This window comes from Microtus pennsylvanicus, chromosome 2, assembly GCF_037038515.1.
Source record: "Microtus pennsylvanicus isolate mMicPen1 chromosome 2, mMicPen1.hap1, whole genome shotgun sequence".
Taxonomy (NCBI): domain Eukaryota; kingdom Metazoa; phylum Chordata; class Mammalia; order Rodentia; family Cricetidae; genus Microtus; species Microtus pennsylvanicus.
Window position 1 is genome coordinate 82,222,558 of NC_134580.1, and position 27,645 is coordinate 82,250,202.

The following is a 27,645-nucleotide window of genomic DNA, read 5'->3' on the forward strand; positions in this document are numbered from 1 at the left end:
CAGTCAGTACCCCAGAGTCAATCAATAAAACAAAGGAGAGAATTCAAAAATTCTCCTAATTTTATGATTTACAAGTTAAAATAAAAAAAAAGATATTTAAAAATCTGCCCGCCAGAGCTTAGAAAGACAGGTTGGCAGACCGAGAGAGATTGTGTTCTTCCCCCTGCCATGCAGTGCAATTTCAACTGAAAGCTGCAATACAGGTTTAAAATAAGAAGCCTCTGAGAACTACAACTTCAGGTGAATTAAAAGTAAATAATAAGGTTAAATATGTTTCTTTTCCATTTCACAATTTTGCTTCTTTGTCAAAAGTCAGCACTCATTGTCAGCCACATTCAGAGAGTCGGGTTTGATCACATGCTCATTCAGTCCCAGTCCAGCTGGCCTTGGTGAGCTTCCATTAGATCAGTCACACCATCTCCGTCGGTAGACGCACCCCTCGTGGTCGTGACTTCCTTGCTCATGTTCTCCCTCCTTCTGCTCTTCATCTGGACCTTGGGAACTCAGTCCAGTGCTCCAATGTGTTTCTCTGTCTCTATCTCCATCCATCGCCGGACGAAGGTTCTATGGTGATATGCAAGATATCCATAAGTGTGGCTATGGGAGAAGGCCAGTTCAGGCACCCTCTCCTCTGCTGCCAAAGGACCTAGCTGGAGAAATCCCCTTGGACACTTGGGAACCCCTCTAGAGCCAAGACTCTTGCCAACCCTAAAATGGCTCCCTTAGTTAAGATATCTTCTTCCCTGCTCCCATATACACCCTTCCTCCATCTCAACAATCCCATTTCCCTAAGCTCTCCCCATCCTCCACTTCTCCCTCCCCATCTCCCCTTCCCCCAAACACACCTGACTCCTCTGGCAGCCTGAGGTCCTCAGTGACAAACAGACAGCAAAGAAGTCCCAAGATAATCATAAGAATTTGTTATTGAATCTGACCCAGGCTCTTCTGACCTTGGTGGGCTATGGAATTGTGACCTGATTGGCTTAGAGATAATGAACCCAGAAAGGGTCCCAGACCGGTTTCTCTAATCTTGGACTGAAGAGGCATTTCTACAGAAGAACAGAGCTTTTCTGCAGGAGAACAGACAGCTCCTAAGGTCCCTTCCAGATGGACACTGGACTCGGGACATTTCATTTGTTCTGTTAAAGCTGTTTTAAAGTAGAGACAATGTAGAAAGGGGAAATCTTCTAGCTAACCTGGAATTCTAATCCAATGTCAGAATTAGAAGTATCAGAGCAGACGTTATAACACATCATATGGCAATGCTGTTCTCTGGAGAAACCATAGGACTTTAGAGATGAGACAGAGAAAACTCATTTCCCCTTTACAGATATCCACCGTTCGTCCCTTGAGTGGAGTGTGACATGCAGGAATAGCTTTGAAACCAAAAAGATTTGGTCTGAAATCCACTTGTACAATGAGATAGCCAGCCACCTTTTCCCAAGCAGCAATTTCGTACAAAAGCATAATTATACCCACCCAACCTGCATGAGGTATGAAACTCCTGCACTGCGTGTCCTAGGTGACTGATTTGCTGTTGTGCTGTTTTCTTCTTTGACAGTCTTGCTATGTACCACACGCTATCTTGAACTTAACTAAATGGACAAGACTGACCCCGAACTTATGATCTCCTGTCTCGGCCTTCTGAGTGCTGGAGTTGCAGGCAAGTGCCCAACATTTTCCAGTGTTCTCTCAGAACAATACACAAGGCTTCAGGACTTCACCCCGGCACTCTGCTTCTTTAACTCAGTCTCGGGGTGGATTTCTTCCCCCCACCTCCTCTGCTTTGGCTTCAGCAGCTGAGGCTAGAAGGATGCTCACAGCCCTCTGAGGCTGGTCAGTGAGAAGGGAGGCTTTTCAGAACTTTAGTACTCTGGGAACCATCCCTCCTCCACTCTCCAGAGAGCAGACACAGGTACGTAACAACTGTGCTGACAGACAACCTCACACAAATCTTCATTCCGAAAATAACACTTTATTATTTTACAATAGTTCAGGAAAGTCCTTGGGAGGTTGTGACTAAAATGGAATCACCATAGAACATAGAGCTGATCGGTGAGCCCATCAGTCTCCCTCTTCAGGTGATGAGCACAGAAGGGAAGATGTGATGTCGGCAATGAGAAAGCCGGCGGCTAGCAAGGGGGGGGGGGCACAGGCACAGTGGTGTCACTCGAGACCACTGCTCTCAGGTCTGGATCAGGAGTTTCGTCTTCTCTTCCCATTGTCTCAGCCCTGTTCACAGAGCCGGGTGACAATGGCATTGAAGACAGAATAACTTACAACCATGAGCCGTAGCTCAGGGGTTCTTGAGCTAGAAGTTGTGATGCTCCGGCTCCTGAGTGGCTTCAGGACACGCACACATGCCCCAGCCCCAGTGGAGGGACATCCAGAAAACAGGATGCACCAGGCCTTGAGTCCCAACCTGTCCTCTGTTGTTATGGGAACTTTCTAAGATACGGAAGGGTTGGAAGTGGGAAGGCTGTTCTAAAAACTAAAATTCTGACATTAGAGATGAAGGAATTACAAGTTCTGAGAGCTGTTTATATATATAAAGTGAAAAGTTTATTTATAACTTGTGACAAACAGGATGAGGAGGACATGAGCCATCAGGAATAGATGGGACCTGGACTATTACAGTGAACGCGGAAGAATCCTCTTCCAAAGAGCAGTACTGGGGGTCTGAAACAAACAAAACAAAACAACAACATGAGGAAGTCAGCTCCACCTGAGGCTCTTTCTCTTCACCAGTAATTCTGCATCTTAGCCAGCTGATCCCATCCTCACAGCAGAGGGGCACTCCAGGAGAATGTTTCCTCAGGGGCTGAACACCAATAACATTGCCCATCTCCATACCTCAGCCTGTTCCCACAGCCGAGTTCTCCCTGCGTCCTTCCCTCTTACCCTTCCGCAGCTGCTGTCTGAGACATCTATCAGAATGGATGTTTCGGGAGAGCCACCGGTACCAATCGTAGAAGTCCGGGGTGGATTGACTTCACTGTGCCCCAGCCTGTGTGGAGAGAAAGATACAGCACACATCCCCTGCATGAGCATCTTCCCAGCCATCCTGGGAAGGTGGCTTGGGGACTGGCAGCAGAAATTTCTCCCATAGGCCAGGCCCACACAGTAGTAAAGGAACTGCTTATTGAGGATGCTGGCTTGGGTGCTTCCGGCTGGGAAGCTGGTTAGTGTCTGACCCATGGAAGCACGACTAACAAGGGAACTAGAACCCAATGCCCGTTTGTCTTTATGCCTCATGTTCTCCCCCCCCCCCACACACACTACATTTCATTCAGAAACTCACTCATTTCTCTCTCCCCTTCCGTCTCCACCCCACCCTGGTTTTTTCTTTGTTTTTGAGCAAGGGGCTTACTATGCAGCCCAAACTGGCTTTGAACTTACGATTGTCCTGGCTCTGCTCCCCAGGGCTGGGATTACAGGCATGCTCCATCACGCTCAACATTTTTTTTTTTCAATTTATAATAGGCAAAGAACTCAAGAAATTTTGTAGGACTCTTAGCATGAGGCTGAGCTGCAGCCACTGCAGCGCCTGCAGCTTCTGCTCTGATTTCTGCTGATGTACTTATTACTTCATTCTGGAAATTCTCCATTTAAGGAGAAGCTGCCATTACTCAGTGGCCTCTGTGAACAACAGGGCAAGGCCTGTCTCGTCACTCAGGGCAGACATTTTAACTGGAGTGGGGGGCATGCGAAGCCCCTTCCTCTTCATGTTTCTTCCCCACACAGGGAATCTCCATCAACTGGACACTTCTCTATGGGTTGCTGTCTTCTTCAGCAGAGAGGAAATACCTTAATCTGAACCTGGTTCAGGTGGGCCATATTTAGTGGCCCTGCTCTCCATTCTGGGTTTGTTGTTATCATTGTTTTGTTTTCTGAGACAGGGTTTCTCTATGCACCTAGGGAGTCTGCCCTGGAACTTGCTCAGTAGACCAGGCTGGCTTCAAACTCACAGAGATCCACCTGCCTCTGCCTCCCAAGTGCTGGGATTAAAGGTGTGCATCACCAACACCTGGCCTTCATTCTGCTCTCAGTCCGAAGGAAAGGGGGGAGGGGCTAACCTTAGGTTAACGTGGTCCAGACACAGGCTCCAGACTCATCCTGACTAAGCTGTCTCAAGTGGTCCTGAGCCTCCCCACGGACCAGGTTTCTCATAAGTGGCAGAGAAACGGCCATGAACAAATGTGTCTGAAAGTCTCTGCAAGGCCACTACACAAGCTGCACTGTGTTCCCGTAGAGCCTACCCTCAAGGCTACCTAGACGGCGTTGAGAACAAAAGCTGTATGGAAGCTGGATGGGAAAGAAGGAAATCTCAGCTAAGACCTGCTCCCTGGGGAAGGCATTGCAAGAAGGCACAAACACCCCTAGTGCCGTTCATTCTGAGGGAAGAGATGGCAGACACAGTGACTCGCCCTTACACACATAATGGAGGTGTCTGCTGTTTCTTTCCACATAAAGGGGATCTCAGCAACAGAACGCTTGCAGCCACACCACCTTCTCACACACAGTGATCTCCAGTTTCCTTGATGTGGAATAAGTAATGAGCAGGACACAGCTGTGTCTTTCCAGTCACATTTGTGGTAGAGTACCCACAATATCACACACATTCATGCCCTCCTAGATGGCCAAAAGCCGGTGACTGGCAAAGGGAAGTTCAGGGTTAGGTAGTGCATTTGCCAATAAATCAAGCCACACTCCTTCTTAAGTGCTCTTCTATTTCCCCTAGGTTACAATCTTTAAAATTTCAATTGGCTAGCTAGGTGCGGTGACATATAGTTTTAATCACAGCACTTGGGAGGCAGAGGCAGGGCATTGCTGTGACTTCAAGGCCAGCCTGGTCTACAAATCAAGTTTCAGGCCAGCCAGAGCTACTCAGAAAGAACTTGTCTCAAAAACAAACAATCAAAATCTGGGAGTCAGACAGGTGATGAGAATGCGTTCATTTGGCCCTTTAAAAGCTCTGACGCTGGGGTCCTGGAGATGGCTCAGTTGGGAAGAGCGCTGGCTTTGCAAGCATGAGGATCTGCATCCCCACCCCCGGCAGCCATGTGAGAGCTGCCTGATTGTGTGCACCTGCAGTCCCCAGGGCTAGGGAGAAGACAGAGGCAGGAGGATGGCTAATGACCCCTGGTCACTGAAAAATGGCAAGTGCCAGGTTCAATGAGAAACTCTGTCTCAGGGGACAATGTTAGAAAGGGTTACACAAAGACACCCAACATTGTCCTCTGACCTTGCCCCCTGCCACACTAAGAGCATATGGCGAACTCTACTCCACCAAGATTACAACCCAATTTCATTAAAATAACATACACTGGCCATACACAACAATAGGTTTCATTACGATGTTTTCATACACGTAGATAATATAGTTTTATCATATTCACCCATCACCCTCTCTTGTCTACCACCCAATTTCTTTGCACACAGTGTATGATGGAGGGCGAATCACGCTCCTGTACCTTGGCTGTGTCTCCCCTGTGGCCTCCGGATCCCTCTTTTCATTGCTTTCCTGGGGCACGCCTGGATTGAGTCCATTTGGTGGCCCCTAGAAACAACAACAGTTGTGAGGGAAGCTCTTCAGACACCATGTGTGTGCAAACTGAGAGCCTTCCACCGTGTAGGGAAGCGACAGTCCCTAGCTATCACTCTGAGCACTTCCCGCCGCTGCCTTACCACCTGCAGCTCCTGCACCTGCTTCTCCAGGACAGCACAGTACTTGAAGAGGTCATTACAGGGGTGCTGTCTCTTGAGGAGACTCTGGCTGGCATTGCTGAGGTGGATGGAGAGGGTATTCTCCTCCTCTAGCAGCTGAGAGAATCGCAGCAGGGGTGAGGATAAGTGCCAGCCCAGACCACATCACTGGAAGCAGTGCTTAGGCAACTGGCCTGAACTTGCAGGACCTACCTGATTTGCAGTGCAGAATCTACCTTAGAGTCCTACCACGGTCTGCTTCTTTAAAGGGAAAAATACCTAAGTGTTTCAGCCACGAAAGGAAACTAATTCTGGAAGAAGAGCAGGAAACTGGTTTATTTTTACTGGTTCCAAGGACTATGAACTGAATAACGATTAAAGAGAACCAACCCCCTAACAAAAATTCCAGTAGAACAGGCTATTCCAGGAATGTATGCAAAGCGCAGAAGGTTGGTTCCATGCTAAAATTACTAATAAATAACAAGCCCTAGAACTCAGTATAGACAGAGAGCAAGCTCACACTTAAAAATGTGTGTCATAGTATTACTGGGTGTGCATGTTTCCAAGGGAGCAGACAGAAGTTATATGTCTCTATGTGTACTTGTGAAGCGGAAGTGAGAGCCCAGATGCTCACCAAGTAGAAACAGTATGCCAACCTTTTCTCTAGGTCCCGAGGGATAAGCCACAGTCAGATATGTCCCTGCACAAGTTCAGTCAGGGTACCCACTACCTGGCAAAGCAATCTAACTGCTGGTTTCTAAACCAGAAAACATTTTTACTATGAGTGAAAACATTTAGCTGACTGGGATGGACTCCTCTTGAACCAGAATTGGGCTTCTTCACTTGTGGACTGTCATTTTAAACTTCAGTCACGATTAACACCCAGATACATTGGTAGCCATGGAGACGTCCTCCTGAGTACCCACCACGGAGACACGGGAAGGCTTGGGTCACAGGAAATGGATGGATCTGGCTATGAGTCTTGTGTTCTCTTGATTCTCTTCTACGTGTTTGTTAAGAAAGTTCATCAATGTTTCAGAGAAAACAGTTTTCTAGAGACATCTGGGAAAACGCATTGAATGCACACAGATAGCACACATGATCACAACGTGCTCTGTAACTGAACGTGGCTCCAGATGACTGTGTGTGGTTGTTACTCTAAAGATCAAGTTTCAGTTTATAAAACATTTGGACAAATTCCATCTTCATTGAAAGAAGCAGAGAAAGCACCTCCCTCCTTTTTTACAGATGGAAAAAGGAAGTAAGTTTACACTACTCAAGGCCATGGCAGCAGCAGCTCCCAGAGCAAGGCTTACAGGTGTGGATCTCAGTCTTGAGTCCCACCTACTTTATGATGCTCCCCAATCTAAACTACAGTAAGGGCACTGGAAAGGCATGGGTGTGGGAAGAAAGGCTGTTACTGGAGAAAAGGGTGCGAATTTTGGGGGAGCTAAAGTTATTTGAGGGTGGTGGGCTGAGTACAATAGAACTCCAGGGTGAGGACTAACCCCATGCTCTCCCACCACAGGAGAAGCAATCCTAGCTGGAATGAACAGCCCCCAGGTACACCAAACACAAGTAAACGCAAGCAAAACAAATCTCCCCATTTTAAAATTGTTTCTCCCAAGGTCCCAATGAGGAGCAGAAGGAGTGAGAACATGAGCAAAGATGTCGGGACCACGAGGAGTGCACCCACCCACTGAGACAGTGGAGATGATCTACTGGGAGCTCACCAAGGCCAGCTGAACTGTTACCACAAAAAGCATGGGATAAAACTGGACTCTCGGAACATGGCGAACAATGAGGGCTGATGAGACGCCAAGGACAATGGCACGCGGTTTTGATCCTACGCAATGTGCTGGCTTGGTGGGAGCCTAGCCAGTCTGGATGTTCACCTTCCTAGATATGGATGGAGGGGGGAGGACCTAGGACTTACCACAGGGCAGGGAACCCTGACAGCTCTTTGGAGTGGAAAGGGAGGGGGAGAGGAGTAGGGGGAAGGCGAGAGGGGTGGGAGGAGGGGGAGAAGAGTGGGAGGAGGGGGAGAAGAGTGGGAGGAGGGGGAGGGAAATGGGAGGCTGGGAGGAGGTGGAAATTTGTTTTTCTTTTTTTTCTTTTCTTTATTCTCCTTTTATCAATAAAAAAAATTAAAAAAAAAGTAAATAAAATTGTTTCTCATTTTGTCTCTAGTAAATCTAGAAACAGAAGTCAGACCCATAAACTTGTTGGAAGCAAAGGCTTATGAACTACAAAGACAAATAGTCGATCACTAATCAGCCACTCGTAACCCGTCTTGGCTGTCTGCATTCTGTCTAGGTTTCTGGGGTTAGGAGCAGGCATAGGATCCAGGGGCACGGCCCTCCCAGTGTACATGGAGTCTCACTGGAGCAACCACTGCTCATAGGAACGGCTGCTGTGGGGCTGCCACTACAGAGATGTGCAGTGCACAGACCACTTAGGCTCCTCAGTTTCTGCCGCTACTTTACTCACAGGCTAACTGAATTCAGTCCACTAAGGCTAGACTAACATTATACCATTAGTCACGTTTTAAGGTTTCTATCACATTCCTACACTGCACAGAGACATTGAGCTAAGCAGGTAGAACTGTGTAGAACACCTTAGCATTTAGCAAAGGAGCGAGGGCAGACAGGGTTAGAGAGAAACACGTGTGGCGGCCCCTCAACTTCATCTCAAGTGAGAAGCTGGGACCCACAGGGAGTGAGACTAAGCTCACATGACTTAAGGTTTTATGTGTGTCCTCAGTGCCTACCACATGACCAGACTCTCAGCCGGCAAATGACAGTTACTTGTTAACTAGTGGATGAGTGAGGCTAGGGAGGTGCCTTCCTTGTAGCCAGATTCCAAAGAGAACTATTTCTTATCCAGAGTGATGATGGACTATAGCAGTATGTTCATACTGCAAACGGCTCCACTTAGTTCTAAGCCTGTGATTAGAAGAGGAATGACGGACTTGCCGGGGTGTGAGACATCCTGGTTCTTTATCTTGACTGCTTGTAACACATCTCTTTGTGAACACGTAGCCTTCTATGCCAATGATCTGTTACTTTTGTGTGTTAACTGTTGTAGAATATTACTTTAATGTGTGTGACTTTAGTTTATGTTGCATTTGTTTAACTCCGTGAAGCTGTGATTCTTGGCCTGTCTAAAACAACTGATGGTCTAATCAAGAGATGAATGGCCAGTAGCAAGGCAGACGAAAGGACAGGCGGGGCTGGCAGGCAGGCCGAGAGAATACATAGAAGGAGAAATCTGAGGGAGGATCAAGAGAGAATAAGGAGAGGAGGATGGCAGAGGCCACCCCCACCCCTACATAGCAAGACGCAGAGTAAGAGGGAAAGTACGGTACACGGAAGTGAGAAAAGTAAAAAGCCCAGAGGCAAAGTTAGTCAGAATAATATAAGTTAAAGAAAAGCTGGATACACCCAAATAGGGAAGAATATACCTTCTTCTCTGCAGCTCATGGAACCTTCTCAAAAATTGACCACATACTCGGTAACAAAGCAAACCTTCACAGTTACAAAAAAATATTAGTAACCACCTGTGTCTTATCAGATCACCATGGATTAAACTAAGAATTCAACAACAATGCTACCCCCAGAAAGCCTACAAACTCATGGAAACTGAACAGTCAACTACTGAACCACATCTGGATCAAAGAAGAAATAAAGAAAGAAATTAAAGTCTTCCTGGAATTCAGTGATAATAAAGAAACAACATACTCAAACCTATGGGACACTATGAAAGCAGTCCTAAGAGGAAAGCTCATAGCACTAAGTGCCCACTTAAAGAAGACGGAGAAAGCACATATTGGAGACTTAACAGCCCACCTGAAAGCTTTAGAAAAAAAAAAAGAAGCAGACTCACCTAGGAGGAGTAGAAGACTGGAAATAATCAAACTGAGGACTGAAATCAGTAAAATAGAAACACAGAAAACAATCCAAAGAATCAATGAAACAAAAAGCTGGTTTCTGGAAAAAAATCAACAAGATTGACAAACCCCTATCCAAACTAATCAAACGGCAGAGAGAGAATATGCAAATTAATAAGAACAGAAATGAAAAGGGGGACATAACCACAGACACAGAGGAAATTCAGAGAATCATTAGATCTTACTACAAAAGCCTGTATGCCACAAAACTGGAAAATGTAAAAGAAATGGACACTCTTTTAGATAAATACCATATACCAAAGTTAAACCAGGAGCAGGGGAACAATCTAAATAGACCTGTTAGTCGCGAAGAATTAGAAACTGTTATCAAAAACCTCCCTACCAAAAAAAGCCCAGTACCAGATGGTTTCAATGCAGAATACTACCAGAACTTCCAAGAAGACCTAATACCTATACTCCTTAATGTATTTCACAATATAGAAACAGAAGAGGCATTGCCAAATACCTTTTATGAAGCTACAGTTACTCTGATACCAAAACCACAAAAGACTCAACCAAGAAAGAGAATTACAGGCTAATCTCGCTCATGAACACCGATGCAAAAAATCCTCAACAAAATACTGGCAAACTGAATCCAAGAACACATTAGAAAAATTATCCATTATGATCAAGTAGGCTTCATCCCAGAGATGCAGGGCTGGTTCAACATAGGAAAATCTATCAATGTAATTTATCATATAAATAAACTGAAAGAAAAAAACCATATGATCATTTCATTAGATGCTGCAAAAGCTTTTGACAAAATTCAACATCCCTTTATGATAAAAGTCTTGGAGAGATCAGGGCTACAAGGGTCATACCTAAATGTATAAAAGCTATTTACAGCAGGCCGACAGCTAACATCAAATTAAACGGAGAGAAACTCAAAGCCATCCCACTAAAATCAGGAACAGGACAGGGCTGTCCACACTCTCCATACCTCTTCAATATAGTGCTTGAGGTTCTAGCAACAGCAATAAGACAACATAAGGGGATCAAGGGGATACGAATTGGAAAGGAAGAAGTTAAACTTTTGTTATTTGCAGATGATATGATAGTATACATAAGCGACCCCAAAAACTCCACCAAAGAACTCCTACATCTGATAAACACCTTTAGTAATGTGGCAGGATACAAGATCAACTTCAAAAAAATCAGTCGCCCTCCTATACACAAAGGATAGGGAAGCAGAGAGGGAAATCAGAGAGCCTTCTCTATTCATGATAGCCACAAACAGCATAAAATATCTTGGGGTAAATCTAACCAAGGAAGTGAAAGATCTATTTGACAAGAACTTTAAGGCATTGAAGAAAGAAATTGAAGAGGATAACAAAAAATGGATGGACATCCCTTGCTCTTGGATTGGGAGGATCAACATTGTAAAAATGGCAATTCTACCAAAGGCAATTTATAGATTCAATGCAATCCCCATCAAGGTCCCATCAAAATTCTTCACAGATCTTGAGAGGACAATAATCAACTTTATATGGAAAAACAAAAAACCCAGGATAGCCAAAACAATCTTATACAATAAAGGATCATCTGGAGGCATTACTATCCCTGACTTCAAACTATATTACAGAGCTACAGTAATGAAAACAGTGTGGTATTGGCATAAAAAGAGAAAAGTCGACCAATGGAATCATATAGAAGACCTGGATTTTAACCCACAAACCTATGAACACCTCATTTTTGATAAAGGAGCTAAACGCATACAATGGAAGAAAGCATCTTCAATAAATGGTGCTAGCACAACTGGATGTCAACCTGTAAAAGAATGAAAATAGACCCATATCTATCACCATGCACAAAACTCAAGTCCAAATGGATCAGAGACCTCAATATCAACCTGAACACACTGAACTTGATAGAAGAGAAAGTGGGAAGTACACTACAACAGATGGGGACAGGAGATCGCTTCTTATGTATAACACCAGCAGCACAGACATTAAGGGCAACATTGAATAAATGGGACCTCCTGAAACTGAGAAGCTTCTGTAAAGCAAACACACTGTCACTAAGACAAAAAGGCAACCTACTGACTCGGAGAAGATTGTCACCAACCCTGCAACAGACAAAGGTCTGATCTCCAAAATATATAAAGAACTCAAGAAGCTAGACTTTAAAATGCTAATTAACCCAATTAAAAAATGGGGCACGGAACTGAACAGAGAATTCTCAACAGAAGAAGTTCAAATGGCCAAAAGACACTTAAGATCATGCTCTACCTCCTTAGCAATCAGGGAAATGCAAATCCAAACAACTTTGAGATATCATCTTACACCTGTCAGAATGGCTAAAATCAAAAACACCAATGATAGCCTTTGCTGGAGAGGCTGTGGAGGAAGGGATACCCTCATCCATTGCTGGTGGGAATGCAAACTTGTGCAACCACTTTGGAAAGCAGTGTGGCGGTTTCTCAGGAAATTCGGGATCAACCTACCCCTGGACCCAACAATACCACTCTTGGGAATATACCCAAGAGATACCCTATCATATGACAATAGCATTTGCTCAACTATGCTCATAGCAGCATTATTTGTTATAGCCAAATCCTGGAAAAAAACCTAGATATCCTTCAATAGAAGAATAGATGAAGAAAGTGTGGAATATATACACATTAGAGTACTACTCAGCGGTAAAAAACAATGACTTCTCGAATTTTGCATGCAAATGGATGGAAATAGAAAACACTATCCTGAGTGAGGTATCCCAGACCCAAAAAGAGGAACAAGGGATGTACTGACTCTTAATTGGTTTCTAGCCACAAATAATGGTCATTGAGTCTATAATCTGTGATCCTAAAGAAGCTAAGTAAGAAGGTGAACCCAAAGAAAAACATATAGTTGTTATCCTGCGTATGGGAAGTAGACAAGATTGCCGGGCAAAAAATTGGGAACTTGGGAGTGGGTTGGGAGGGGAGTAAGGGGAGATGGGGAGAGAAAAGTAAGAAGGGGATAATGGGGGGGGGGAACTTGGGGAAACGGGATGATTGGGAGAAAGGAAGGTTGGATAGAGGAGCAGGGAATCACATAACTTAATTAAGGGAGCCATCTTAGGGTTGGCAAGAGACTTGAACCTAGAGGGGCTCCCAGGTGCCCAGGGTGATGTCCCCAGTTAGCTCCTTGGGCAGCTGAGGATAGGGAACCTGAAATGACCCTATCCTATAGCCATACTGGTGAATATCTTGCATATCACCATAGAACCTTCATCTGGCGATGGATGGAGATAGAGACAGAGACCCACACTGGAGCATCGGACTGAGCTCCCAAGGTCCCAATGAAGAGCAGAAGGAGGGAGAACATGAGCAAGGAAGTCAGGACCACGAGAGGTGCACACACTCACTGAGACAGTGGGGCTGATCTATTGGGAGCTCACCAAGGCCAGCTGGACAGTGACCGAAAAAGCATGGGATAAAACCGGACTCTTTGAACATGGCAGACAATGAGGGCTGAAGAGAAGCCAAAGACAATGGCACTGGGTTTTGATCCTACTTCATGTTCTGGCTTTGTGGGAGCCTAGCCAGTATGGATGTTCACCTTCCTAGACCTGCATGGAGGGGGAAGGACCTTGGACTTTCCACAGAGCAGGGAATCCTGACTGCTCTTCGGACTGGAGAGGGAGGGGGAGAGGAGTGGGGGGAGGAGGAGAGGAGTGGGAGGAGGGGGAGGGAAATGGGAGGCTGGGAGGAGGCGGAAATTTCTTTTTTTTTCTTTCAATAAAAAAAAGAAAAGCTGGATAGAGACAAGATAAGGTTGGGATTTTATAAGTAATAATAAGCCTCTGTGTGTGTATTTATTTGGGAGCTGGATGGTGGGCTCCCAAAAGAGCTAGCATAAAAAGAGTAGAAGACAACCAATTACATTTTACTTTGATAAATCATTAAAAAATTTCAGCTGTTATCATCTACCAAAATAATTTATTTCATCATCTATAAACACCTGTTTCTGTTTAAAATGCTGTCATAGGAGGAAAAGCCCCGACAGAGCTACAGACTAGCATTTAGAGAGGGACAAGAGCTGAGGTGTGACCGGAAGGAGTCACTGGGTCTTCACAGCCACAGAGCTACAAAGGTCAGAACCTCTGTAATAGGTAGGTGAGAGGAGACCCCTCCCCACCAAACAAAACTAAGCCATTTAGTTTATCAGTTCATTTGAATCCAAAGCCTATGGAGTCTGACATTCTAGTGATGGTTGAATTTATCCCTCTAACAAGTCCCTTGTATGTGTGGTAAACACACTAGTCACACACATGACCACTGACTTCAGAATGACTGCAGCCTTGAGCAAGTGGGCTTTTCTCCTCATCAGGGAAAATCATCTCCTGATTTTTATGATTTTTGAATCACAATGTAATTAGTATTTGCGTGTGTTTGTGTGCATGTGTGAAATACACATGCATGAGTGTAGGAATGTTCATTCTACAGCACACATGTAGAGAACACAGAAGAGCGGCGCTCAGGAGCTGATGCTATCTTTCCACTGTGGGATCCAGAGATGAAACGGAAGTCATCAGGATTGTGAGGTGAGCACTTTCACCCGTGTTCTGTGAATTCCTGTGAGAAGATGCACGCACCCACCCCACACTGTGCAGACATTTGCGGGCATTCACAACTTTTCTCACAGACCCCTGGACTCACTAACCACTAGCTTCATGCATGACGTCTAATTTTGGCAGACCCTACCTATCTATGTTTCTCTGAAGAGGGCAGGACTGGGAGGAGCCATTGAGAACACTTGGACCAGTCAAAGCAGCAGGAAGACAGTGACTGATGGAGATGCATGAGGAGATGCTGACACATTACTAACACGTGATAAGATGGGGTGAAGTTTCTGCATCGGTTTCCCCAAGTCACTCTCAAAGACCGGCCAAGGGCGAGGGGAATGTGGCCTGTGTCCTCTGCTCTGGAATAAACACTCGCTCTTATAACTTTTGTTCCTAAGTTCTGCTGGAGCTGGTGCCTGTGCTGAATCTTACCACCAGGAAGAGAAAAAAAGAAACTGAATTTCAGTCTAGCACAAAACACGTACCTTGCTGTTCAGCTGCTCAGTTCTTGATTCTTTCTGGTGAATTTCGTCTAAGCTGTTATTAAGCTGAGCCCTGAGAAGTTCTGTCTCAAGGTTTTGTGAGCCATCGACGGAGACTGATGTTTCTGGGGATGCTTGCCAGGAAACAAACGTCCGTGGCATTGTCTCCTCAGACAGTTCATACTTAACTCCTCCCCCTAGAAGAAATCATGCCCACTGTAGAAGTTGAGAGATGGGCAGTTACTTATAGGAGGAGGATGTTTTTCTGGATCGTGGCACCCTGCGCAAACTACATGATCTCCTCACCTGTCTCTGGTACTGTGCAGAGAGAATAGGGATTTGTGAGGAAGACCGCAGGAGACTCTGCAGATGACCGAGCTTCTCATCTTTATCTGCGATTGCCATAATGTACTGCTCCTTCATCCACTTCTCATGAAGTTCCCAGGTATTTTTTTCCATTCTACACCATGAAAAAAATGGCTCAAATATACTCATGGTGCAAAGAAGAAAAATTCTATATTCCAAACATTCTTAGGCAATGTTAGCAATGTAGCAAAACTAATACATATCAGAGTAAAATTTATTTTGCAAGTGGAAGCACCCAGTAAGGGGTGAGAGCGGGCTGTGACAGAACTGGAGGAGGAGCTCCTATTGGCAGGACTGGAGGACCTTCATAGGAAAGAGCTAGGTTTCCAAACGGGAAACACAATTCAAAATTGGCAAGAAAACTCAGCAGAATGAATGCAGAGTGATGTCCAGAACTGCAGGAGTCAGTGTGTACAACAGTGAGTACGGATGTGGATGGCGAGACCAGGGAGTCAGTGTGTACAACAGTGAGTACTGAATGTGGATGGTGAGACCAGGGAGTCAGTGTGTACAACAGTGAGTACGGATGTGGATGGTGAGACCAGGGAGTCAGTGTGTACAACAGTGAGTACTGAATGTGGATGGCGAGACCAGGGAGTCAGTGTGTACAACAGTGAGTACGGATGTGGATGGCGAGACCAGGGAGTCAGTGTGTACAACAGTGAGTACGGATGTGGATGGCGAGACCAGGGAGTCAGTGTGTACAACAGTGAGTACTGAATGTGGATGGCGAGACCAGGGAGTCAGTGTGTACAACAGTGAGTACGGATGTGGATGGCGAGACCAGGGAGTCAGTGTGTACAACAGTGAGTACGGATGTGGATGGCGAGACCAGGGAGTCAGTGTGTACAACAGTGAGTACTGAATGTGGATGGCGAGACCAGGGAGTCAGTGTGTACAACAGTGAGTACGGATGTGGATGGCGAGACCAGGGAGTCAGTGTGTACAACAGTGAGTACGGATGTGGATGGCGAGACCAGGGAGTCAGTGTGTACAACAGTGAGTACTGATGTGGATGGCGAGACCAGGGAGTCAGTGTGTACAACAGTGAGTACGGATGTGGATGGTGAGACCAGGGAGTCAGTGTGTACAACAGTGAGTACGGATGTGGATGCGAGACCAGGGAGTCAGTGTGTACAACAGTGAGTACGGATGTGGATGCGAGACCAGGGAGTCAGTGTGTACAACAGTGAGTACGGATGTGGATGGTGAGACCAGGGAGTCAGTGTGTACAACGGTGAGTACTGAATGTGGATGGTGAGACCAGGGAGTCAGTGTGTACAACAGTGAGTACGGATGTGGATGGCGAGACCAGGGAGTCAGTGTGTACAACAGTGAGTACTGAATGTGGATGGTGAGACCAGGGAGTCAGTGTGTACAACAGTGAGTACGGATGTGGATGGTGAGACCAGGGAGTCAGTGTGTACAACAGTGAGTACGGATGTGGATGCGAGACCAGGGAGTCAGTGTGTACAACAGTGAGTACGGATGTGGATGGCGAGACCAGGGAGTCAGTGTGTACAACAGTGAGTACGGATGTGGATGGTGAGACCAGGGAGTCAGTGTGTACAACAGTGAGTACTGAATGTGGATGGCGAGAACAGGGAGTCAGTGTGTACAACAGTGAGTACGGATGTGGATGGCGAGACCAGGGAGTCAGTGTGTACAACAGTGAGTACGGATGTGGATGCTAGACCAGGGAGTCAGTGTGTACAACAGTGAGTACGGATGTGGATGGTGAGACCAGGGAGTCAGTGTGTACAACAGTGAGTACAGATGTGGATGGTGAGACCAGGGAGTCAGTGTGTACAACAGTGAGTACGGATGTGGATGGTGAGACCAGGGAGTCAGTGTGTACAACAGTGAGTACTGAATGTGGATGGCGAGACCAGGGAGTCAGTGTGTACAACAGTATGTACTGAATGTGGATGCTAGACCAGGGAGTCAGTGTGTACAACAGTGAGTACTGAATGTGGATGGTGAGACCAGGGAGTCAGTGTGTACAACAGTGAGTACTGAATGTGGATGGCGAGACCAGGGAGTCAGTGTGTACAGCAACACATACGGAATGTTGATGGCAGGACTAGGTAGGGCACTGGAAACCACCACAGTCCTTCATCGGCATCATGCCCCATTGCAGAATCAACACCAGGGTTGACTCTCAAGGACTTAGAACTTTGGTTCTTGCATATATTAGGTATGAGAACTGAGCAAATGCTAGTCTTGCCAAGTTCCTTCAATAAACTAGGAATAAGCTAGTTATTTCTTAGGACTATTGAAAGATTAAATGAGACACCACACATCACTCATCAAACACGAAGCCTGGCACATGTAAAATATCAAATAATAGGCATTAGTTGTTATTTTATTTACTTATTTTCTTGAATTTGGTAAAGAGTGGAGTTTCTAATGAACACCAGCTATTTTTTTGGTATGCATAAAAGAAGCTGCGTGTGACATGTATCACATCACATAGGATGCTGGGTGTGACAGGTACATGTCACATAGGATGCTGAGTGTGAAAGGTACATATCACATAGGATGCTGGGTGTGACGGGTACACGTCACATAGGAAGCTGGGTGTGACGGGTACATGTCACATAGGATGCTGGGTGTGACGGGTACATGTCACATAGGATGCTGGGTGTGACGGGTACATGTCACATAGGATGCTGGGTGTGACATGTTCATGTCACATAGGATGCTGGGTGTGACGGGTACATGTCACATAGGAAGCTGGGTGTGACAGGTACATGTCACATAGGATGCTGGGTGTGACATGTTCATGTCACATAGGATGCTGGGTGTGACGGGTACATGTCACATAGGAAGCTGGGTGTGACAGGTACACATCACATAGGATGCTGGGTGTGACGGGTACATGTCACATAGGATGCTAGGTGTGGCATGTAACATGTCACATAGGATGCTGGGTGTGACGGGTACATGTCATATAGGATGCTTTCACTGAAGGAAGCTAAGTGAAGTGTACATACATGCTCTCTCACTGTTTCCTCAGTATTCTATAAAGCAGCAACTATTTCAAAATAAAGTGTTAAAATAATAATAGTAAAGGGTCAAAATGCAGATGCAGGAATCATCCTACCTGAGCTGATGTAGCTCTTGCTGCCAGGCCAGGCTTTCCCGCCTAAGTTCCTCCTGCATCATCTGCATGGCTTCTGCCTGCTCTTGATACTCCTGGAGCTGAGCCTTCAGTGGCAGTAGCTCAATGACCTCTTGATTCCTCAGTAAGTACTGCTGCTGCAGGGTCTTCAGTTCCTCCAGCTTTAACCAGAGGGAACAAAGGGTGACTTCCCATTCCTTACTGACCAGTCGCTCTTGTCACACAGGCACCACAGACTGTGAGCACCTTCCCACAGTCCCCAGACAGCCAAGGAGCTGCCATCAAGGCTCCAGGGCCTAACCATCCCTTCCATTCTACCCCATAGCCCCACCTCTGAGGTCCAGAGCTCCGACTTTGACCTGAGACAGACTTAAGGGACCTACAGGTTATTGTGAAGGGGGATGTAAAGAGTGGCTTCCCACTTACACATGTGCCCGCCATAAACTTCTGTATTTATACATGAACACCAGCCATTTTCCTTGTTGGTGCTGTTGTTGTTGTTGACTTGTTTATCTTGTCTTTGTTTCTCAATTCTCGGGCAGAACTCAGGCACATAGGCAAGGGCTCTATCACTAAGCCAATCTCAGCTGGACTCCAGCCTTAACTCAAGCTGAGCTGATGTCCACTATTATAAAGAAGGTGCACACCCTACCGTTAAGGACACTTGGGCTCTAGAATTGGATACCCTGTTTCTTGGATGAGAGTTGATCTAAGTCTTTGTTTCCCTCACCTATTAAATGAAGATAATCAGCACTTTTCCTCATACAAACATGAGAATTAAATAAGAAAACAATGCGTCTCACACACAAGGTTAATGGATGTTAGGATGGACTCACCTTTAGAAAACTGCGATCGTTTAAAACTCTTTCCCAATACCCACTAAGAGCTTGATGCAGAAATGATGTCAGGACACCTGGGTAGACAACAGCCTTCAACACACACCTTTCACCCAATCACAAATATTAATGCTACCGTACCAGTAGCTCTTTAAAAAGCAGCAAACACAAGAGCGGGAAGACAACAAAGGACAGCAGCAACACACACTTGAGGCCCAGAAGCAGATGACACATTAGCCGGGGAAACCACAGGCGCTGAGACAGGTGAGAATGCAGGCAATCAGATCATTATAGCATCAATAAAGAGTTACCAAGAGAAACTCACCAAAAGAAGCAACCAGTCAGGTGTGGAGGCACATACCTGTAACCCTGGCCTTTGCGAGACTGGTGCATGAGGATGTGAATTTGGGGGCAGCCTGGCCCACACTGAACGCTCTAGGCAAGCTTCAGTTATATAATAAGACCTTGTCTCAATAGCAAAATGGGAGGTGGAGAAGTAGTTCAGCAGTTAAGAGCCCTCACTGCTCTTCCAGAGGACCCCAGTTCAATCCCCATGTTGGGCAATTCAAAATTGCCTGTAATTCCAGCGCCCTCTCCTGGCCTCCACAGGCACCTGCACATGTCATACACTCACAGTAGAATTAACAACAAAGCAAAATACCACCATTCTTGGAAAGGTAAGTTAGAAAATTTACCCGTGAAACAAGAAAAAAAATACATAAAACAACGAGAAAAGAGAAATTTCTTTCAAATTAAGAAGCAGGGCTGGAAAGATGGCTCAGTGGTTAAGAGTACTGTCTGCTCTTCCAGAGGAATTCGGCTGGGGTCAATTCTAGCACCCACATGATGGTAATAACTGTTACCACAGTCTGAGGACATCCAAGACCACCAGGTATGCATGTGTTACAGACCAAATAGCTAACTATACATCGTTAACAACACCAAGAACAAAGAACACCAACAACAAGGTGACAAAAACAAAATTATCAAATGGGGTCAAAAGATAGGGCCGAGAGCATAGGCACTTGTGTGCAGGCAGCGCGAGTCAAACGGGATGACAAGCACTTTGGAAGTAAGAAGGCAAAACAGAAGCAAGCAACTGGGAAGTGTGGCAGGAGAATCTGAGATCTGGAGTGGCCCCCAAAAGGAAGCAACGAGGAATACATTCCCACCAATAAGATGGTGATGTGGGTAGAAGGTCCTCAAGGCCATCACTGTTTGCTGAAGAGCTGGGTCTGATGACCTGCAGGCTTAAGATCAAGTAAAGGGCTGAAAAGATGAGGACAAATAATCAGGCCTTGCATGGCAGATCAAGGGAGAGGTCCTAAGCTTCTCCCAGACAATCGTGTACCTTTTAAAGGTTCCTAAGCAGGCAGTTATACGAACGGGAGAGTTTGGGAATGACTTGTACACAAGCACATTTATTCTCTGCTGGAGAGGTTATGCGATGGGAGCACTGGTGTCAGAACTGCTGAAGGGAAAGAAGCTTCTCGTGGGTGTGAGAAGAAGGTGAAAGGATGGACATTTGAGCGCATTCAGAACAGAATAAAATACCTTGCTCATTAGGTGATAAAAACCAGAGTGACAGCTTTAAGAAACACTATCACAGCACGTTACAGAAGCAGAGGAAGGGCTTCTTAAAAGACTTGTCTCATCAATATTCAGTGGACAGAAAGTGTGCAATAGTGCCGAGAGAACAAAGCAGTGCCAGGGTTTCCAATGCATAAACTCAGAGTGCATGGTCCCTGGATGAAGCAGAGCTAACTTGGAATCGGCTGGAACAACCCAGGACAAGGATTCTGACTCAGAACAGAGTGAATCCCAGCATGACATAAGCTACTGCTTTTAGGCATAAACATGTATAGGCATATGCATGTTCATGTGGGTGCAGGCACATGTGTGTATAAGGGCCTGAGTCAGCCTGGGTGCCAGGGGACAACTTTGGGTCTATTCCTCTGGTGCCATATAGCTTTCCCCCCAATTGTGTCTTCTTTCAGCAAACAGCGCCAAGCCTGACACTAGTGAGACTTTGGGCTCCCACAATGACATCAGTGACCACCTCCAGCAGCCTGAGCAACTCAAGGGAAGAATTGCTGAGTTAGAGATGGAGAAACAGAGTGACAGGGGGCTCAGCCAGACACTAGAAAACGAGAAAAATGCCCTCCTGAGTCAAATCTCGGCAAAGGATGGCGAACTAAAACTACGTGAGGAATCTTCAAGTTTAACGCTCACACTCTGAGTATCTTGCTCTTGCGATTTGCCTGCCAGAGCTTGTGTTTCTTGTTCAGTGATGCCATCCGTTTGTTGAGGGAATTTCTCAGTGGCCTCTAGGCTAGCTTGTTTTAGTACACTATCTTCTCCTTGAAGCTCCAGATCTTCTCTCAGAAGGTTTTTCTTTGCCATTAAAGCCTCAAACTCCTTAGAAAGGGTTTTATTCTCTAACTTTACCCTTTCTAGTTCTTCCTTCAGGCTGGAATTCTTTTGGAATTCCTCCAAAAGAAGGAATGACATTCAAAGTTGTCCTCTGGCCATCATACACATTCTAAGTACACACAATGTGAGTTAGTACAGGGTAAGCTCAAATACAAGAAAGTCAATTTTCAATACACCTTAAAAATACAGATTTAATAAAAGAATGTGCCTTTGAAATCTCTTTTTACCTCTTTTATTTTTTTTAAATACAAAACTGACTTCATCTATTTGAAGTTTTAGATCAGGGTTAGGACATGAATGGTCGCAGTAAATCTGCAAATGAGAAAGAAACCAGCCCATTGCTGACTCCCACAAGTCCTCAAGAAGTTCCGACCTGATGAGATAAGGAAAAAGGGAAAGTATGGACAAGACAGAAAATGATGTGCAACGAAAGAGAGGACACCAATAAGAAGCCAAGGAATACATGGAGGATGTGTGGAGCGCAGCAGGGAAGGGCAGGGCATGGAAAGTGGCTGAGAGGTCTGGATTAAATGTTAACAAAACAAGAGTCATTCCATGGAGTGTGAGCAACACACCTGCTGCATCTCTGTCTCCACATCTGCCTGGGTTACTAACGGAAGCAGCTCATCTTCATGGAGGCGGACCTGGGTTTCAAAGCGGGCGTCTTTTTCATGGACCATCTGCTGCATGGAACTCAACTGAAGACACATGCCAGAGAAACTAGACAAGGTACGCTCCAGAGTAGCTCAGAGACAATTCTTTCAGCCTAACCTCCAAAGATGGGCACACAGCACCGATGGACAGTGCTTCTCTAAACCTCAGCTCTGAGGGGCAAGGGTGAGAATGTCAGAAGAACAAGAGGCCCAGCAGTAACTTCCAGACAAGAATGAAAGCCTACTATCAAACTTCAATCAACTCATATATAACTTTAATTAAAAAAATCTTCATCGATACTAAAAATGTTATAAATATGGGAGAAGATATTTTTTAATTCTGAAATGATTAGAAAATTAAACATACAAGTGAAGTTAAATTTCTGTTAGCTCCTTCAGTACCAGACTCATGCTCAAAAATGGTCCTGGACCCTCACTCCTATAAATTAGCAGTTCAAAGCCATGGACATTATTCGAAATGTTCTACAAATAGAAATACAAGGCTAGTCTATCTTGTGTGCTTATCTGTTTGTGTTTTCAAGGGCACACCACCTCCCCAGAGAGCCATGACCAGCTGTCACTCCTGCAGGCTGTTCTCTTTAATGCGTTCTTTCTGTCTTTCCCAACTCTTCCCCACAAGAACGCAGCTTGTCTAGAGTGTTGCCTAGCTCCCAGGATTCCTCTCTGTCTTCCCCACAAGAACATGGCTTATCTGGAGTGTTACCAAGCTCTCAGGGTTCTGTTTAAATCCCATCTTTTTTTCCTCTATGTTTCTATAATTACCATGTTCACAAAATACTTTAAAGCTAAGGCTACTTTTATCAATTTTATTTTTTGAGATAGGTCTTCCTGTATAGCCTGGGCTAGCTTGGAACTTGTCATGCAGCCAACACTGGAGTCAAACCAATAATCTGTACACATCAGTCTCCTGCATGCTAGGGCAATGACTTTTGTTAACACACTTAGCCTTTGGTATTTTGTTTGGAGTGACTTGCTCCACAACGGAACTGTTACCATATTCATATGTCTTCGCTGCCTTTGTTTTAAGTACGTAAAAGAATAAAAAATGTGTAAAATTTCCCTAGTCTACACTATATATGAAGCATGAAAGCTTCAATAGAAGTTAATAGGATAAGATTATCAATTTCTGGGTATAAAACTCTCTGTGTTCAACTGTCAGCCATCAATACATGGAAGACACCTCTGTTACCAATATGTCTGATGGCTAAGATCAGCTGCATGTTGTGTGCAAAGACCTCCAGGGATAAAAATGCGGCATGGCACAAAAGCATCCTCAAAGGAGAACGATGAGAAACTGAGAAAAACAGAGTTGAGGGAGCCAGCGCAAACAGGGTGGCTCTGGATTGAGAATGACCAAAAAGAAGAACGCAGCATACTAGAGTCATTAGCAATGAGCCTCATAACCTCCACTTCTTTAGTCTATGTTCAGAAAGTAGCTTCGTCAGCCACACCCTCCTAGGCTTGGCTTTAATATCCTAGCTACCATACTTTCATTTACCAAGCTTTTCAAGTGACTGCCGGGATTGACTTGCCACCTGCACCATTCTGAACCCCATGGATACTATCCTAATGGAGGCGCCATCATCCTACCTGTGCATCTTGTTCTTCCTGTGTCTGCCTGAGATCAATCCGCAAAGTACTAATAAGTTCTTGCTTTTCTTGAAGCAGCTTCTTCATCAGGCTGAAATCCTCGATCTCAAACAAATTCTTATGCAACTGAAGGAGGAAAATATTTACTTAAGCAATGGGATTGGCAACTTTTAGTTCTTTTGACTTTCTCATTTGCCTTGAATACCTACCCTATTTTTTTCTAATTTCCACTTTAATAAAGCAAAAAGAATTTTATTTGCTAATTTATAAAGCAATAAAAAAATACACTGAATATGTGCAAATATCAAGACCGTCACACACACACATGCAAACTCTAATAAATGAGTAGACCAGGAAGCAAGTGGGGGGGCAGGCAGGGAGGGACAGACTGACAGGAGAGCACTAATGGTCTGGCTCTGGCTTCAGAATGACCATGAAGAAGAACGCTGCATACTAGAGTCATTAGCAATGAGCCTCATACCCTCTCCACTTCTTTAGTCTATGTTCAGTAAGTGGCTTTAAGGCTAAGATATATCTTCCTAACAAGATTTTAATCAGAAAAGAATGGAGGCAATGATTTGATTTCTTTTGTTGTATCTATCCGTTTCCTTTGAGTTCCGCCATGAGCCCGTTCCTGAGATACAGAATCTCTGTGTGCGTTTAAATTGGAGTATCTTGACTCAAGGAATAAAAACAGTCATCATAAAGCTATGGCAAGTTCACCAACCTGAAAGGCATTTTTGAGGGGTTCTGATGTTTCCTACTAAGATATGAACCACTTACCATACTTGTGGCTTCTTCTGCCACACCCTCCTAGGCTTGGCTTTAATATCCTAGCTACTATACTTTCATCTACCAAGCTTTTCAAGTGACTGCCGGGATTGACTTGCCACCTGCACCATTCTGGACCCCATGGATTCTATCCTAATGGAGGCGCCATCATCCTACCTGTGCAGCTTGCTCTTCCTGTTTCTGCCTGAGCTCAGTCTGCAAAGTACTAACGACTTCTTCCTTTTCTTGAAGCTGCTGCTTCATCAAGACAATCTCCTCCATCGCAGTCGATTTCTTATTCAACGGAAGGGGAAAATATTTAGTTAAGCAATGGGATTGGCAACTTTTAGTTCTTTTGACTTTCTCATTTGCCTTGAATACCTACCCTATTTTTTTCTAATTTCCACTTTAATAATGCAAAAAGAATTTTACTTGCTAATTTATAAAGTATCATTGAATTGCCAAAACTTTTCAGAAGAAGACAGAAGCAATAGCAATACGCTTTTCAATTTCTTTGAAAGCTAACATAGCGAAGAGACAGACCAAATAGACAGTGAGCAGAAAAACATGGAAAACAGTAACAATATGTAAAATCTATCCTAAAAACCTTGCACTAAACAAGTTAAGGGCAAACAATAAAAATTGGGATTTTCTTGGCATTAGAGACTATAAAATAATAATGATAAAAAAAAGACAGCAATAGAGCTACATCTGATGTTCCTGTGGAATAGGGAAAAATCCAAGGTAACCAAGAAGAATTTGTAGGAATAGGTGGCAGCTAGTATTAGAAGAGATGCAACACTTCCCGGTCTTTGATCATGGCTAAATGCAGGCCATCCACAGGAAAAAAAAACCCAAATGCGATCTGTATAGAGGTTTAGCAATGGTTCAGTGGCAACTAGCACTTGCTACTCTTGTGAAAAGATCCAGGTTCCATCACAGCACCCACGCTATCTGTAACTCCAGTTGCAGGGGATCTGATGTCCTCGTCTGACCTCTGGGGTTATGTAGTGCATATACATACAGGTAAGCAAAAACATTCACACAAAAGATGCATGAACAATTACATAATACCATTCAAAAGTCAGGCATGGTGGCTCATGCCTATAATTCCAGCACTCAAGAGGCTGAGACAGGAGGACTGCCACAAGTTCAAGGTAAAACTGGGCTACATTGTGAGACCTTCCTTCAAAAACAACAACAAAAATCACGAGGAATAAGGAGCAGAAAAATATGCTGAAAAACACTGTAACTTATTTCATCGTTAAACATGTTTAAGAAAAATGAAGAGGACATGAAGGAACGATAGAGTTAGAAAAGTTTGGAAAATTAATAAAATTCATGAAGTTGATGAAAAAGAAAACTCGTTTCAGAAGAAAAAGCCCAACACAAAACAGAATGCCTTGAGTTAAATAAGAAAAATAATAAATCAAAAAAATATTAATCAAAATTGGGAAAAAAAATACACAACCAAAAATAAAGGTCAAGAGAAACTTGCAAGGAAAAAAATGAAAGCATCGGAGCTGACCGAATGCTATGCATCATGTAATTCAAGAGTTTCTGAAAACACACGGTCCATACAGGAAAAATACACTGAATATGTGCAAATATCAAGACCGTCACACACACACATGCAAACTCTAATAAATGAGTAGACCAGGAAGCAAGTGGGGGGGCAGGCAGGGAGGGACAGACTGACAGGAGAGCACTAATGGTCTGGCTCTGGCTTCAGAATGACCATGAAGAAGAACGCTGCATACTAGAGTCATTAGCAATGAGCCTCATACCCTCTCCACTTCTTTAGTCTATGTTCAGTAAGTGGCTTTAAGGCTAAGATATAGCTTCCTAACAAGATTTTAATCAGAAAAGAATGGAGGCAATGATTTGATTTCTTTTGTTGTATCTATCCGTTTCCTTTGAGTTCCGCCATGAGCCCGTTCCTGAGATACAGAATCTCTGTGTGCGTTTAAATTGGAGTATCTTGACTCAAGGAATAAAAACAGTCATCATAAAGCTATGGCAAGTTCACCAACCTAAGGCATTTTTGAGGGGTTCTGATGTTTCCTACTAAGATATGAACCACTTACCATACTTGTGGCTTCTTCTGCCACACCCTCCTAGGCTTGGCTTTAATATCCTAGCTACTATACTTTCATCTACCAAGCTTTTCAAGTGACTGCCGGGATTGACTTGCCACCTGCACCATTCTGGACCCCATGGATTCTATCCTAATGGAGGCGCCATCATCCTACCTGTGCAGCTTGCTCTTCCTGTTTCTGCCTGAGCTCAGTCTGCAAAGTACTAACGACTTCTTCCTTTTCTTGAAGCTGCTGCTTCATCAAGACAATCTCCTCCATCGCAGTCGATTTCTTATTCAACGGAAGGGGAAAATATTTAGTTAAGCAATGGGATTGGCAACTTTTAGTTCTTTTGACTTTCTCATTTGCCTTGAATACCTACCCTATTTTTTTCTAATTTCCACTTTAATAATGCAAAAAGAATTTTACTTGCTAATTTATAAAGTATCATTGAATTGCCAAAACTTTTCAGAAGAAGACAGAAGCAATAGCAATACGCTTTTCAATTTCTTTGAAAGCTAACATAGCGAAGAGACAGACCAAATAGACAGTGAGCAGAAAAACATGGAAAACAGTAACAATATGTAAAATCTATCCTAAAAACCTTGCACTAAACAAGTTAAGGGCAAACAATAAAAATTGGGATTTTCTTGGCATTAGAGACTATAAAATAATAATGATAAAAAAAAGACAGCAATAGAGCTACATCTGATGTTCCTGTGGAATAGGGAAAAATCCAAGGTAACCAAGAAGAATTTGTAGGAATAGGTGGCAGCTAGTATTAGAAGAGATGCAACACTTCCCGGTCTTTGATCATGGCTAAATGCAGGCCATCCACAGGAAAAAAAAACCCAAATGCGATCTGTATAGAGGTTTAGCAATGGTTCAGTGGCAACTAGCACTTGCTACTCTTGTGAAAAGATCCAGGTTCCATCACAGCACCCACGCTATCTGTAACTCCAGTTGCAGGGGATCTGATGTCCTCGTCTGACCTCTGGGGTTATGTAGTGCATATACATACAGGTAAGCAAAAACATTCACACAAAAGATGCATGAACAATTACATAATACCATTCAAAAGTCAGGCATGG

At 44.4% G+C, this 27,645-nt stretch overlaps 1 protein-coding gene across 3 annotated transcripts; it reads right to left on the reverse strand.

Moving 5' to 3' along the window:
* Nucleotides 1-1,955: 1,955 nt before the first annotated feature.
* Nucleotides 1,956-24,766, reverse strand: LOC142843728 (uncharacterized). Of its 3 annotated transcripts, XM_075961605.1 has the most exons (8): nt 24,654-24,766; nt 23,706-23,831; nt 22,017-22,139; nt 18,155-18,333; nt 14,989-15,142; nt 5,475-5,560; nt 2,902-3,007; nt 1,956-2,679 (listed from the first exon to the last, which is right to left on the reverse strand). In XM_075961605.1, exons 1-8 carry the CDS (start codon nt 24,756-24,758, stop codon nt 2,632-2,634), a joined length of 927 nt encoding a protein of 308 aa, XP_075817720.1. In that variant the 5' UTR covers nt 24,759-24,766; the 3' UTR covers nt 1,956-2,631. The 3 variants fall into 3 exon arrangements, with proteins under 3 accessions (XP_075817720.1, XP_075817722.1, XP_075817721.1); XM_075961607.1 differs by lacking the exon at nt 22,017-22,139; XM_075961606.1 differs by lacking the exons at nt 1,956-2,679; nt 2,902-3,007 and adding an exon at nt 14,686-14,879 and having other exon boundaries at nt 5,474-5,560.
* Nucleotides 24,767-27,645: the final 2,879 nt, after the last annotated feature.

What these genes read in the sequence shown, in the direction of transcription:
- LOC142843728 (XM_075961605.1), bottom strand. Translation starts at nt 24,758, where the DNA reads ATGGAGGAGATTGTCTTGATGAAGCAGCAGCTTCAAGAAAAGGAAGAA. An exon ending in ACAGGGGAGACACAGCCAAG is followed by an intron (nt 3,008 to 5,474) that starts GTACAGGAGCGT and finishes CTCTCCACACAG; the next exon opens with GCTGGGGCACAGTGAAGTCA. An exon ending in CAGACAGCAGCTGCGGAAGG is followed by an intron (nt 2,680 to 2,901) that starts GTAAGAGGGAAG and finishes TGTTTGTTTCAG; the next exon opens with ACCCCCAGTACTGCTCTTTG.